Source organism: Myotis myotis, unplaced genomic scaffold, assembly GCF_014108235.1.
Source record: "Myotis myotis isolate mMyoMyo1 unplaced genomic scaffold, mMyoMyo1.p scaffold_m19_p_3, whole genome shotgun sequence".
NCBI lineage: Eukaryota > Metazoa > Chordata > Mammalia > Chiroptera > Vespertilionidae > Myotis > Myotis myotis.
Window position 1 is genome coordinate 10,829,621 of NW_023416335.1, and position 13,139 is coordinate 10,842,759.

General features: G+C 34.6%; 1 protein-coding gene across 4 annotated transcripts in view; it reads right to left on the reverse strand.

The window, feature by feature from the left end:
* Nucleotides 1-876: 876 nt before the first annotated feature.
* MICU3 (mitochondrial calcium uptake family member 3) overlaps nt 877-13,139 on the reverse strand; it is a 75,965-nt gene continuing 63,702 nt past the window's right edge. For all 4 annotated transcript variants that reach the window (XM_036300062.1, XM_036300060.1, XM_036300061.1 and 1 more), the window contains 6 exons: nt 10,621-10,721; nt 10,029-10,200; nt 6,566-6,674; nt 3,932-4,089; nt 2,570-2,638; nt 877-924 (listed from right to left, as the gene is read on the reverse strand). In XM_036300062.1, the coding sequence (XP_036155955.1) occupies nt 2,570-2,638; nt 3,932-4,089; nt 6,566-6,674; nt 10,029-10,200; nt 10,621-10,721 (609 nt within the window). In that variant the 3' untranslated portion in view covers nt 877-924. The remainder of the gene's footprint in view (nt 925-2,569; nt 2,639-3,931; nt 4,090-6,565; nt 6,675-10,028; nt 10,201-10,620; nt 10,722-13,139) is intronic.

Below are 13,139 nucleotides of genomic sequence, written 5' to 3' on the forward strand. Positions count from 1 at the left end.
AATGGTTGGGGGGGGGGGGGCGGGAGAAAGGGCGAGGGGGCATGTCAATTGGGGAAAAAGAAGACATATGTAAAACTTAAGAAAAAAAAAAGATATGATTTTCACTGGTGCTATTAACGTACACCATCTGTAATCAGGAGCAGCATCATGTTAAAACAATAATGACAATGACGGTGACTGATGCTACAACTACCACCATTCTACCACCAACATAGGACGATTTTTGAGAAAAAAAATCTACATTTTAAATTTCTTTACTGTATACATAAAAGAATACTAGACATTCTGTTGACTTTGATAAATGAATAAAAACTTCAAAAAAAACTTTATATGACTCAAACAATACCTTGTTAATTTAGTAGTTTTAAAAGATAAAAGTACAGTGTAAATCATCATGTTGTATAGTATTTTAATTTCTATTTGTTTTTCAGAACACTTTCAATGTAACTGAACATTAGATAAATAATAGGGATTTATCAATAATTCTAAGGCCCTAAGCTAAATCTTAAGGAGTATTCATTTTCTTGAAATAAGTTCACAGTCTAAAACCAAAAAAATATGTCACTGTTCATTTTTAAGTGATCTAGATTCCAGGAGTCATACATTATTTTGAGGTTAGGCAAATTTCTAATAAATTTTAAAATATTTAAAATACATTCTTATATAGTCAGTGGAAGTATCTATGTACTTCTGAAAGGAATGAAAAAGTGCAAAGTTCAGTAAATCAAGGCAAAAGCTTAGCCAGATAACATACAGCATTTGTAGTTAGTATGAAGATGCATTTTATCTGTCTTATATTCAAGAATTCAGTTCAAGAAAAAATATAATTAGCATTTCACCTTTTCCTTCATTTCTGTTTTCTGAAATTACTGCTTCTTGCATTTGTTATGTAGATAAATTCTTTAAACTTTGCTTTACAAGAACCTAATTAAAAAATATAAGCAATATTTATTTAGCATGAAATTCAGAGGTGATGACATTAATCAAATATTATTATGATAATAATATGAAACAGTAAGGCACATAATAAAAACACCGAACAGAAAATACAAGGATCAAAAGACTTAATCATAAAACATTTCTTTTAATTTAAAAGTTCAGTGTTTTGTTTAGTAACTTGTCTAGTTCTCAGTCTTTTCAAGGTCTAGAAAAAATGTAGTCCTTTTTATCTATGGTTCTATGAACTACAGCATAGAATCAATAGCGTCAGAGTGACACTATGACAAATTAGTTGAGTACACTACCTATATGAACACATACATGGTACGTACGGTCCTACGTTTTCTAATGTTCAGTTTAAGTTCTCACAGGGCAGTATCAAGTTTTTTAAAACAGAGATTAGGAAGATGGTTTGTTAGCTCAGTCACAACAGTTATCACCTCAGATGAATGATTAGCCTACTTGCCACTAAACAGTTTAGACCAGCATTTCCCAGGATGGGCTCCATAAAACATTAGGCCTCAAAGCTACTTTGCGAAATACAGAATACTGCCGTTTTCTTTTAGAGACACAAATGCATAATAAAAATCCCATAAGTTCTAAGGAGGAAGGAACCTATTTAACTATGTTTATTATATTTCTCTAACTTATTTAACTAAACTTTTAAAATAATATGCATCAATATCGCTTGGAACAATTTTGGTAATACTGCTATAACAAATATAAATGTTTCCAGCTTGAAAAAACAGCAATAAATGTATTTTTGCAATTAGAGACCTACCTAATTGGAACCCATAATCGACCAACATTTTATAGTTATAGGTGACTTATAGAAGAGAAAAGGAAAAACAAATCACTCATTTTGGAGATCTGCAACAAGTATGAGACATTTCTTTGGGTTGAACAAACTGAATGAGCCTCCTGTATCTTCCTCACCTATGGCATTCTACAGGGATAGTTTAGAAAATAATAAGATGTCTTTGCCATCAGACGGAATGAGGTTCAAACCCGAGTTTGCGACTTAATAGCGCATGTTATCTTGGGCAAATGACTCATTAAGCTTCTATTTTCTCGGCTGTTAAACGGGATATCTGTGAGGATTAAATGAGAGTCTACAGGTGGAAGAATACCTAATATAGTGCCAAGCATCTAAAATAACTCTACAAAGATTAGCTTCTATTATTGTAGCAGACATTGGGAATCATGATCCTAAAAAATAGTAAAAAATATTCCTTAGATGTTAATGATTCTACATTATAATAGTCAAATACGAAGTTATTATTTTATGTCTACTCAGATACAAAGTTGCAGGTTAAACAGAATCATTTTCAATCAAGACATTTCAAGAGAATAGCAATTGGATGAGTATTTAAATCCAGCTTATTTCACACCTTAATAGAGGCAAAGTAGTTCTTTGTTATAATGATTAATTAATCAACTGAATTACTAAATAAAATAAAGTTACTAAAATAAAATCATTAACAGAGTAATTCTTAGTGTGAATTAGTGACCTAAAAATTAAAAATAAAATGTATTTCTCTTAGTTATTTCCTAAATGTCACAGCAGAAAAATAAATCATGGCCCTTCCTTTATTGTTATTGAACAATTTAGACAGAAAAGCTAACATACTTATCTGCTATGCAGTTCTTTCTTCAGACAGGATTTGAAAGTGGGATACTTCTGAACTGTTTTATAACCCTGTGGAACAGAGGATTAAAAAATGTAAAAGTCAATGAAATGTTACGGGGCCACAAATATGCAATAAATAAAGCAAAAAATAAAACACACAACATCTAAGAGAAAAATGCAGCATCAGAGGTTTATAGCATAGTTTATACTTTGATATCGCTACTCTAAAATTTCTGAGGAAGAATAAATAATTTTCAGCCCTAACCGGTTTGGCTCAGTGGATAGAGCGTTGGCCTGTGGACTGAAAGGTCCCAGGTTCGATTCCGGTCAAGGGCATGTTCCTTGAGGGCGGGCACATCCCTAGTAGGGAGTGTGCAGGAGGCAGCTGATGGATGTTTCCCTCTCATCGATGTTTCTAACTCTCTATCCTTCTCCCTTCCTCTCTGTAAAAAATCAATAAAATAAATATTTAAAAATAAATAAATAAATAAATAAATAATTTTCAATACATGCCCTTTTAGGTACTTGTGCCATAATTTCAAATGTTAATGATTGGCCGCTAGGTGGCAGCTAAGTACACAGTATCGTTACCAAAACAGCTTGGATTTTAAAAAATCATTAAAAATGTTTAAAAACATTGTCTATGATGAATCTTGATTTTATTGCATATATAGCTTTTTCTCTTTTTAAATGTATAATACTTAGGGGTATTCCTACCGAAGAGGGATAACTGCATAGTCTAGCTGTTAATAGAAATATTTTTTCTTTTCCCATTTTTGGCACCACCTACAAATATGCTACATATCGAAACATTTATTGATCATGCTATATTTCATTCTTTAAAACATACTTGAGAATAAAAATCTCTGAATTTTTCATATTACTTTACAGTGTAAGTTGTTAATAGGAAGAATCAACAGACAAAAAATGTTTTTACTTTATTTTCTATATGAAAAGTGCTGAATATACGGTGACTTAAGCATCTCAGTTGCCTAGTGGAAATCTGCATCATGTAAAATGAGAAATAGTGGTATTCCTTTGTATACTAACAAGTTTGATAGCAAGTGTGCAGATTAATTAATAAAAATATTTGGCAACTTTTGCCCCCACAAATTGGGACAAAGACATTGAACTACTTGATTATGAAATTAAGTTATTAATATTCAAACTGATTTCATATTTAAAAAAGCATTGTCTTTTATCACTTCAAATTGTTTCTGAAAGTAGGTAGGGCCTTATATTTTTCTTTTCAAGTATAAGATTTTATGAAAAATGTATATAAATTGTTTCTAAAACTTAGGTGGATTTTTCCCTTTCAGTTAAAAAAAATAATATCAATAGGGTAGAAATATATAGGTTTACCCGGAATCCTCTATGGAGTCTGTCTTTCATAATTCCAATAAATTCTTTATAACTTAATTGATCATCTTTGTCAACATCAAAAATCTTGAAGACTGTGTTCACTAAATGTGGTGAAAGCTTGAGACCAGTAGCCACATAGACGGCACGCTTAAATTCATCTAGATAAATGTTACAGAAAAGGAGTAAGCCATTATTATTTTTATAATATGTATTAATTACTAAAAAGGTTATAAAATACATTTTTTTTTCTAAACACATGGGTCATGATCTTATGTAACATGACTTTTCATTAATCATGCTATCTTTTAGGAGACAAAAACTTTTTGTAGTTTTTAAAATTTATTTATTATTGAAAGTATTAGATGTCCCCACCCCATTGACCCCCTCCCCACCATTTTCCCCACTGCATAGGCCTTCACCACACTATTGTCTGTGTCCATGGGTTATGCATACATGCATGTAAATTCTTTGGTTAATCTCTTCCCACCCACCCCCACCCCCACCTTTCCTCTGAGATTCGTCAGTCTGTTCCATGCTTCTGTGTCTCTGGATCTATTCTGTTCATCATTTTATTTTATTCATTAGATTCCATGTATGAGTGAGATCAGGTGATACTAGTCTTCCTCTGACTGGCTTATTTTGCTTAGCATAATACTCTCCAGGTCCCTCCATGCTGTCTCAAAGGGTAAGAGAGCCTTCTTTTTTACAGCTGCATAGCATTCCATGGTGTAAAAGTACCACGTCTTTTTTAATCCAGCTTTCGTAGTTTTAATTTAAAGGGCCAAGAATAACTGTATTTTAGTTTAATATACATTCATATTCAATGAATGTTTAATGAGCACCTACTATCAGTGACAGATACTTTAGTTCTCTTACAGTTCCAATAGGAGATGAGACATCTGCCCAAATAACCATACACAGGACCACACAAAGTACCAACAAAGCACTATGAGAATTTGGAAATGAGTGATTACTTCTGTCTGTAGCGTGGAGTAGGGAAAGGAGAGAGAAGAGCAGTGATTAGAAAAAGCTGCAATTCTGTATCCGAGCTGAGGCCCAAGGATAGAAGATTTCAGCTTGTAGAGATGAGAAATGACAGATGAGATGACATGCACAAAGGCATGGAGGGTTCAGGAGGGTATAAAACACGTTCAGAAAACAAGGAGCAGTCTGGACATATAAGAGCTGGAGAAGCTCTGTACAGGGACTTTGAGATGAGGAACCTGTATATTCTTCAACAGGCAGCTGGGGAACTAAAGTGGATTTTTAGCCATAGCAGGCATGTAGAAAGGCTAATCAGTGTTTTTGAAAGATTATTCTCTGAGTTGTCTAGGAAATATTGGAGAGGGATGTGGGTATTGGCAGGAATACCAGATCCTTTTAAGAGGTAATAATAACCTGAATTAAGGTGCTAGCAGTGACAACAGAAAATAAAGAGATAGATATATTCCTAGCACCTGCAAAAGTACACAATCGATTTTTTCCATTTCCCAGTTCCACAAAATGAAACCGTAACTGTCCATTCTGAACCAGACTTTTTTTTTCTCTTGTGGTTGATTAGTCGTTTTATCATGGTAGTAAACGCTAGTCTGGAATGGCTGGGTTCCTTCACGGAAATGGGTTGAATTGAGAAGATGCCCTATTTGAACATCTAGAATAAACCAAAGGTAAAATGACAAATTCTCAGGTTTCTCTCCCTCAGTGAATAAATGAGTGGAGCCACATGAGGGACTCAGTCTCCACGCTTTGGGAGAGAGAATCATTATTAGTGCTCACGGGCTGCAGTTTGGCCTCTCCCGGGAGCTTGGCAATAAAACAAAGTTCTGTCCCCTTAGGTTACATTTGGAAAATGGATTATGGCAGACACAGGTCAAATCAGAAAGTCCTTGTATGGCAAGAATATTTAAAAAGGATATTGCCATGAGGGAAGAAAGAGTAGTTATGGCCATAGAATTCTAGAAAAGGACTTGTCTTGTTGGTCTACCTACAGGGAAAGAAAGAGCTGGTTCTGAGGTCAACAGCACTGGATTCTATGACAGTTGTATTTCTTTGTAAAATTAAGCAAAATTGACATTCAATTTTACATACCATTCTTAAAACATGGTTACTGTGAGTCCATAGCTAAGAGGGGGCCTTTGTTGACAAAATTCAGGTTTCTGAGCCACAGGGATTGTGGGTAACATGCATCATCCTGTGATGATGTCTGAGGCATGACTAGTTGGCTCTTCTATAAGTAGACACACATCCTTCAATGTTACCAAGCAGGCATGAGGTGCTTTTCTCTTTGAACTTTTACAAACATCATTAGCTTCCCCCCATAGTAAGAAATGAAGGGCAATAACATTTTTGTTTATTTATTAAACTTACTGGGGTGACACTGGTTAATAAAATTATATAGATTTTAGGTGTATAATTCTATAATACATCATCTGCATATTGCATATTGTTATACAAATATTTAGCCTATTTCCCTAAACTCTGCTTAGGGAAAACAGATTTCCCATTGAAGAACACAACAAACTTTCAGGCAACTGATGGCTAATATGCTATTATATCTAATTAATTTGCTGTCAAGTCCCTAGAAACAATGTAGGGTTATTTTTTGCTTTTAATTTTTGAAAGATTATTACTTACCTTGCCCTATAGAACGACTTGCAAAGTTATACATATTCAAGGCTATTGCAAAATCTTCTAGGTTGTTCAAAAACTGGAAAAATGACCTGAATTCATCAAATGTGATGCCCTATATTGAGAAAATATATGTAAATAGATTTTAGTGTGGCCAAATTTATTAAAATAAATACCTACACTTACTAGAAAGAAATAGACTAAGCATGTGCAATATAACTTGCAAGTCAACATTTCTAGGGCACATTCTGAAACCTTTCTCCAGATAGAATGTAAAATTCACTCAGATTTTTTTTTTTTAACTTGGCAGTGTTGCTATCACTAGCAATGTTAGGTGAAAATATTTTAAAAATACTCTCATATCAGCACAAAGTTCCAAAAAATTGCTACAATGAAAATGGATAGAAAAGCTTCAATTTCAAAAACTCTGCATAGCAGGCCTGAATTTTTTAAACCCTGAAAGTAAATATGATGATGAAGGAAAAAAGAATAGTTTTAAAAAGACACCTAAAAAAAATTTCCACTGTACATATACTCATTAAATATAATTTAACATTGTATGATGATCATCAATATCTTTATAATGACAATGAAAAATGAAAATAAGCCAACAGTAGTGTATTTTTACTTGCTCCTGCTGCGAGAGCATGGCCAGCACAGCAGGAGGAAGCATAGTGACTGTACGTACAGCTCAGGGAGGCCTGATGCAGGGCTTGGTGTGTGATCATGGACAGGACTCTGGAATGTCATTTACATACGCTACAATTATTGCCACTACTATTACTTGAATTACATAGGGAAGTTATTTAAAATAAGTACCACATGTTTCAGATAATACAAATTTGGGCATCAAGAGCTGCATTTAATTAAGTGTTCTACTCAGTAAATTAATGTGATTGAAAGAAAAAGTAAGCTGAAAAGAGCGAGGCCCAGAGCTTAGGCTTAACCAATTCTGACCTGAATGTAGGGGAGGCACACTAAGAAGGCTGCACGGGAAAGCTAGAGAAAAAACCAGAAGAGCCTATTTTCATGCAAGCCAACTACTGATTAAGTGGTTTATTATCAAAATAATATTTATTATGTTTCTTATCAAAGTTTTATATACATTATTCCCACTTTAATTATAATCCCTCTTTATTTGCAAGGAGAATCCTCACTGTCTTTTCACATTTTTCTCTTTCTCTTTTCTTACATTCAGGGCCGGCTGTTCCAAACCTGAATTCTGCTTTGTGACCCAATCCCACCTGTCATGTTTTCCAGAGAGGACCATTCGAATCAATTAGGGAGATGGAGCCAGAAGGGGATTGTCCTGCTGTGGAGAGCTTGTTGCCAGGGAAACTGGTCACTGCTCGGGCTCTGAATCAGTGAATGCTGCGACCAGTGCCACAGCAATAGTCTCTGTCTCAGGGTGACATGTTAATTGCTAGTAAAAGTGAAAAACAGGAGGATGGGATATTTTAAGCAAATTGTAAATATAAATGTCAATACTTTCAGGGAGAATACTATCTATTTTCTTCCTGGCTCTGGGCATTTAAGAAAATTTCTATCAGTCCTCTGGCTAACCACTAAGATAATGGAACATAATCATTAGCAACTGTACATGACAAAGAATACAAATGAACTGTGGCAGAGAATCTGATTTCCAGAGTTACTACGTTATAATATTCAAATGTTTAGTTTTTAGCAAAAATTACAATGAGTATAAAGAAACAGAAAAAATATGTCAACAGAAACCATCCCTGAGGAAGCTCAGACACTGGACTAAAAACAAAAAGACTTTGAACAAATTGTCTTAAATATGCTCAAAAGAGCTAAAGGAAACCATGAACAAAGAACTAAAGGAAATCAGGAAAACTATGTATTAACAAAATAATTAAACAGAAATTGTAAAACAAGAAACCAAAAAAAAAAAAAAATTCTGGAGCTGAAAAGTATAGTAACAGAAATGAAAAACTCACTAGAGGTTCAAAAGTAGATTTGAGTGAGTAGAAGAAAGAGACAATGAACTTAAAGACAGGACAATTGAAATTATTCAATCTGAAGAGCAGAAAGAAAAAAGCATGAAGAAAAATGCACAGAGCCTAAGGAATCTGGGGACACCATATAATGTGTATCAATATATACATTACTAGAGGCCTGGTGCAGTGATTGTTAAAGCAGGTCCTTAAGTCACTAGACTGGGAAATCATAACGTCTCTGCTGTTAATTCCTCCCCAACTAGCAAGTGCCCTCACCAGTTTGAGCCGTAGTTTTCTTGATTGTACAAGGATGGGATTGAATAGGTGATTGCTTTAAGATGCTTTCAGGTTCTGACACCCTAGGATCTTTCCCCCCATTGCAGAAGTTTTCATCATATTAGAGTTAACTGCCTAGCACTCTCAAAGGGTTTGATCATCAAATTTGGGATATCATTGGAGAGATTTACTGTTTTTCTTTTTTTTCTCTCTTTTTTTCTCTCAAAGATACCATTTACTGGTCAGCAGCAATGTGAAGGGGCCCAACACGGGATCAGGTTTCCCTTACCTTCCTCAGCACTGTAGGATTCTTTAAGACCCTAAAAATACCCTAGTAATTTGACATAATACAATTTCAATATTTATTTTTAGGGAAGTGCCTATGAATAAAAAAAAAAATCAGTTTAACATGTAAAACTGATAAAAGACCCCTAACTGAGAGATTATGTAAAACTAATGGCCAAATACATCGAGTCCTTTTTTCTCCTGGAGAATTGTTAGCACTGTCACCAGGTATCCATTTTATACAAAGTCAAACTATTTGCAAGTCTTTCTTGGATAGATTACCTTGATCCTTCTACAAACACAAATAGAAGGCAATATATCCAAAACATCCCATGCTTGACGGGGTGCTTGTAACACCAGTTCTATTTGGTTGCAACGATGCATTCAAATACCACTAGATAATGCACAACTGCACAGAATTGCTGACAAAACACTTGCTACTAAACAAATAGACAATCAGTTGTTCCAGGTCCTTAACCATTCATGCCATCCAAACTCTTTGAAAAACCTCACTTCAACTGCTGATAAGATCATTCACTCACCAATGGCCATCTTCAAATGACCTTTTACTAAGGATGTTATAGAAATGAATCAGGTGTGACTGATGTCAATATAAACTGCTTTGTATGAGGTGATGTTTATATAGTAGTCACAGCCTGTAGTTCAGCAGAATTCTCTTGAAAAATGATATTCATAATTTGAATAAAATAATTGTTAACAACCTTATGGGTTTTTAGCATATCTAAGAAAAATATGAATACCTACCCAGAATTTTAAATTAAGCCATTTTTAAAATTTAGCCAGAAAACTTAGGACACATAGGAAAAGAATATCCAAAGTATCTATTAATTCACAGAGCAAAAGAACTAACAAAGAACAATATATTTATAGACTTACATAATTACAAGATAATAGCACATGTAATAAAGTAAAAATAGGGTATTAGATACCTTTTCTTCAGCTATACTGTAACGCACATTTTCCAAAAATACGGATGTATTTTCCACATTTGTATATCGTAAAAGAATATGAGCAAAATCTTCTTCACTGATGGTATTCATTCCATTAGAGTAGGAAAGGAATTCTATTTCTAAAACTTCTGTTTGGAGGTTATCCATGAATCTATGACAAGAATGGATAAAGAATGGATAAGATAAATGAAGAGTGCTGATGGTAACAGATGGCACTCAGCCTCTCAGGGCTTTGGCTTCCGCATCAGTAAAATGGGGATAACAAAAAACCTTGCAGGGTAGTGATGAGACTTAAAGGAGTTAATGTGTGATGTGTAGTGTTGACTGCAGTACTTCTGAATGTATAGGAAATAACAATCCAGATATCCACACATTTTTTTATTATTCAGTAATTTCCTATTATTCTTATCAATAAAACCACTGGTATAAAGGTACTCACAGAAGTGGATATTTGTTAGACATAGTACCTCAAGTTAAGATGAAAGCAGAGAAAAGGTATCACTGCACTAGGTGTTTCTGACTTTAGCATGTTAACATTGTTTTTCAACACAAATATAAAAATTAAGCTCACCTATAAAAATCTTCAAAGTTGAGCTCAGCTTTTCCTTTCTTTCCAAAAAAGTGTACAAGAAGTGTGGTATCTGTTACCAAACTCATAATGTCATCAGCACGCTTAAAAAAAAAATCACAATTTAAAGGTTAGCTGTAATGAGCAAACAGAAGATACCCAATATCTCTCAAAGAATTTTATCAACATATAAATATTCAGGATATAAATATATTAACATTAGAATGAAAAGTGTAAGACTGTATTAATAAATGCCACTACAGTTAAAATGAAGTTCAAAATTAGAAAATAGAAATATGAACAAAACCTATCTTTATCCTAAAAAATTTTTAAAGATATGATTATATATTTTAGGAAGTTTCCTACCTCAAATTATTCAAAAAAGGTACCTACATTTTAAATTATTTAAAATAGTTGAACTCTTTTAGTAATCACTTAAATATTTTATTTGTACTTAAGTAATTTATAGTGGAATTTTCTTAATCAACATGAAAATCCTTTTTTTAAGGATGTTCAAAATAGATACAGTCTTCAGATGTATAGAACACATGGGGCTGACAAAGACATGGTCTTAAGCTTTACAAAAGAACTTAGACTATAATACTTTACTGTATTCCATATTTATGGTAATTTAGGTAGAAGATACTATAATTTGAAATAGAAACTACAGTAGTAATACTTTTAAATTTACAACATCTACAGTTTTTTTAAAAGAAAAGTCTTACATTTTTTGAAAAATTCCAGAGGGTATTTCCTTTCCCATTCAACTTGATAAACCAAGTTCCAACAAGTGTATTCTTAAAATAGCTTAATTATAGTCCTTATAAAGTTCAATGGCTTGTGGAAAATCTTCATTATTTCCTTTTATGTAGCTTTATAGGTTTTTCCTTTCTTTTCCCTGCTTCCCTCCCACCATTCCTCCTTTCCTCCCCCCTTCCACTTCTGTTCCAGTCCTTTCTTTTTCTTCCCTTCCTCATTTGGCCATTAACTCATACCTATCTTAGAAATTCAGGTAAAAAATGATAAATTTCACATAACTGTACCTTTCCCATATATTATACTGCAAATTAAGAGTTATATAATAACTACCATTTTCTCTATTAAAAGGGACATATTTGAAATGTATTACTTCTTGGCCAGAACCCTGACAATAAGTACTCCATAAAAAACACACACATAGGAAACAGAAAGCATATACTCTTTTACAAAGGATCAGTCCTTTTCTCCTCTTCCACACTCTAAATTTTGGTAATTCTTTGATTCTTTATAGCCCTCTTTCATGAAGATAGCTATTTTATCCTACATAACATTTACTAGTATAAGATCTTTATTTCATTTCTCCCTAAACCAAATATTCTTCTTTTCTAATGACCAGTATGGGTCATACTCTTCCCCCCAGCATGCCCACTCTGAATCCATGACACCTTTTCTAAAGTGGCTTCTCTGCTACACTGATCACTCCTCTCTCTCTAGAAACTCCGACATGTAGGATATCTTCAGCTTTATATGATCTAAAATTGTTGACATTCTCAGTAATCTAATCTATTTGTATGTAAGTAATTTAGTTTGAATTTTTCAAAATGATCTCTAGCATATAACTCCTTATTAATTGGTATAGAAGATCTCTACTATTTCTCAGCTTAGTTTGCTGAGAAGTAGTCCCAAGTATTCTCAGGAGTTGGAATAATCAAGAAGCTCCCTACAGTACAACCAACCTCTCTGAAGATCTGATTGCTAGAGGGAAAATAACACAGCCCGAAAAACAGGTGTCATATACCACCTTTTAAATATACCATACTAGAGGCCTGGTGCGCACGAAATTCAAGCGGGGGGGGGGGGGGGTCCCCTCAGCCCAGCCTGCACCCTCTCCAATCCAAGACCCCTTGGGGGATGTCCAACTGCTGGTTTAGGCCTGATCCTGAACATCCCTTTCACAATCCTGGACCACTGGCTCCTAATCGCTCACCTGCCTGCCTGCCTGGTTGCCCCCAACTACACCCCCTGCTGACCTGGGTGCCCCCAGCTGCTCCCCCCCTGCCAGCCTGGTTGCCCCTCATGGCCCTCCTGCCGGCCTGGTCGCCCCACGCAGCCTGCTGTTCAGTTGTCTGGTCGTCCCTCACTAACCCCCTGCTGTCCTGGTCGTAGGCAGCCATCTTTGTGAGGGTGTGGCGGTTAATTTGCATATTACCTCTTTATTATATAGGATTAGTGCCGCCAGCTTTTCAGGGCTCCATATATGACAGATTAGTGTAATTTTGAGTACTGCTCAAAAGGGACTACTACTTCACCAGTAGCTGTAGGTTGAGAATGCAGACTGCTGGAATGGAAACGGCAGGATTTAAAATCAGATGACCTGGGTTCACTGACTTTCTGACTTTCAACTACCTTTTCTGTGAAATGGGAACAACCCTATCTATAATAACAATTCTGAGGATAAAATTAGAATATGTGTTTAAAAGAAATATACAAAGATTCTGATTGGCAGCCGTAAGATGCTTTGAGAAAAAGCATAAGACCTTGAG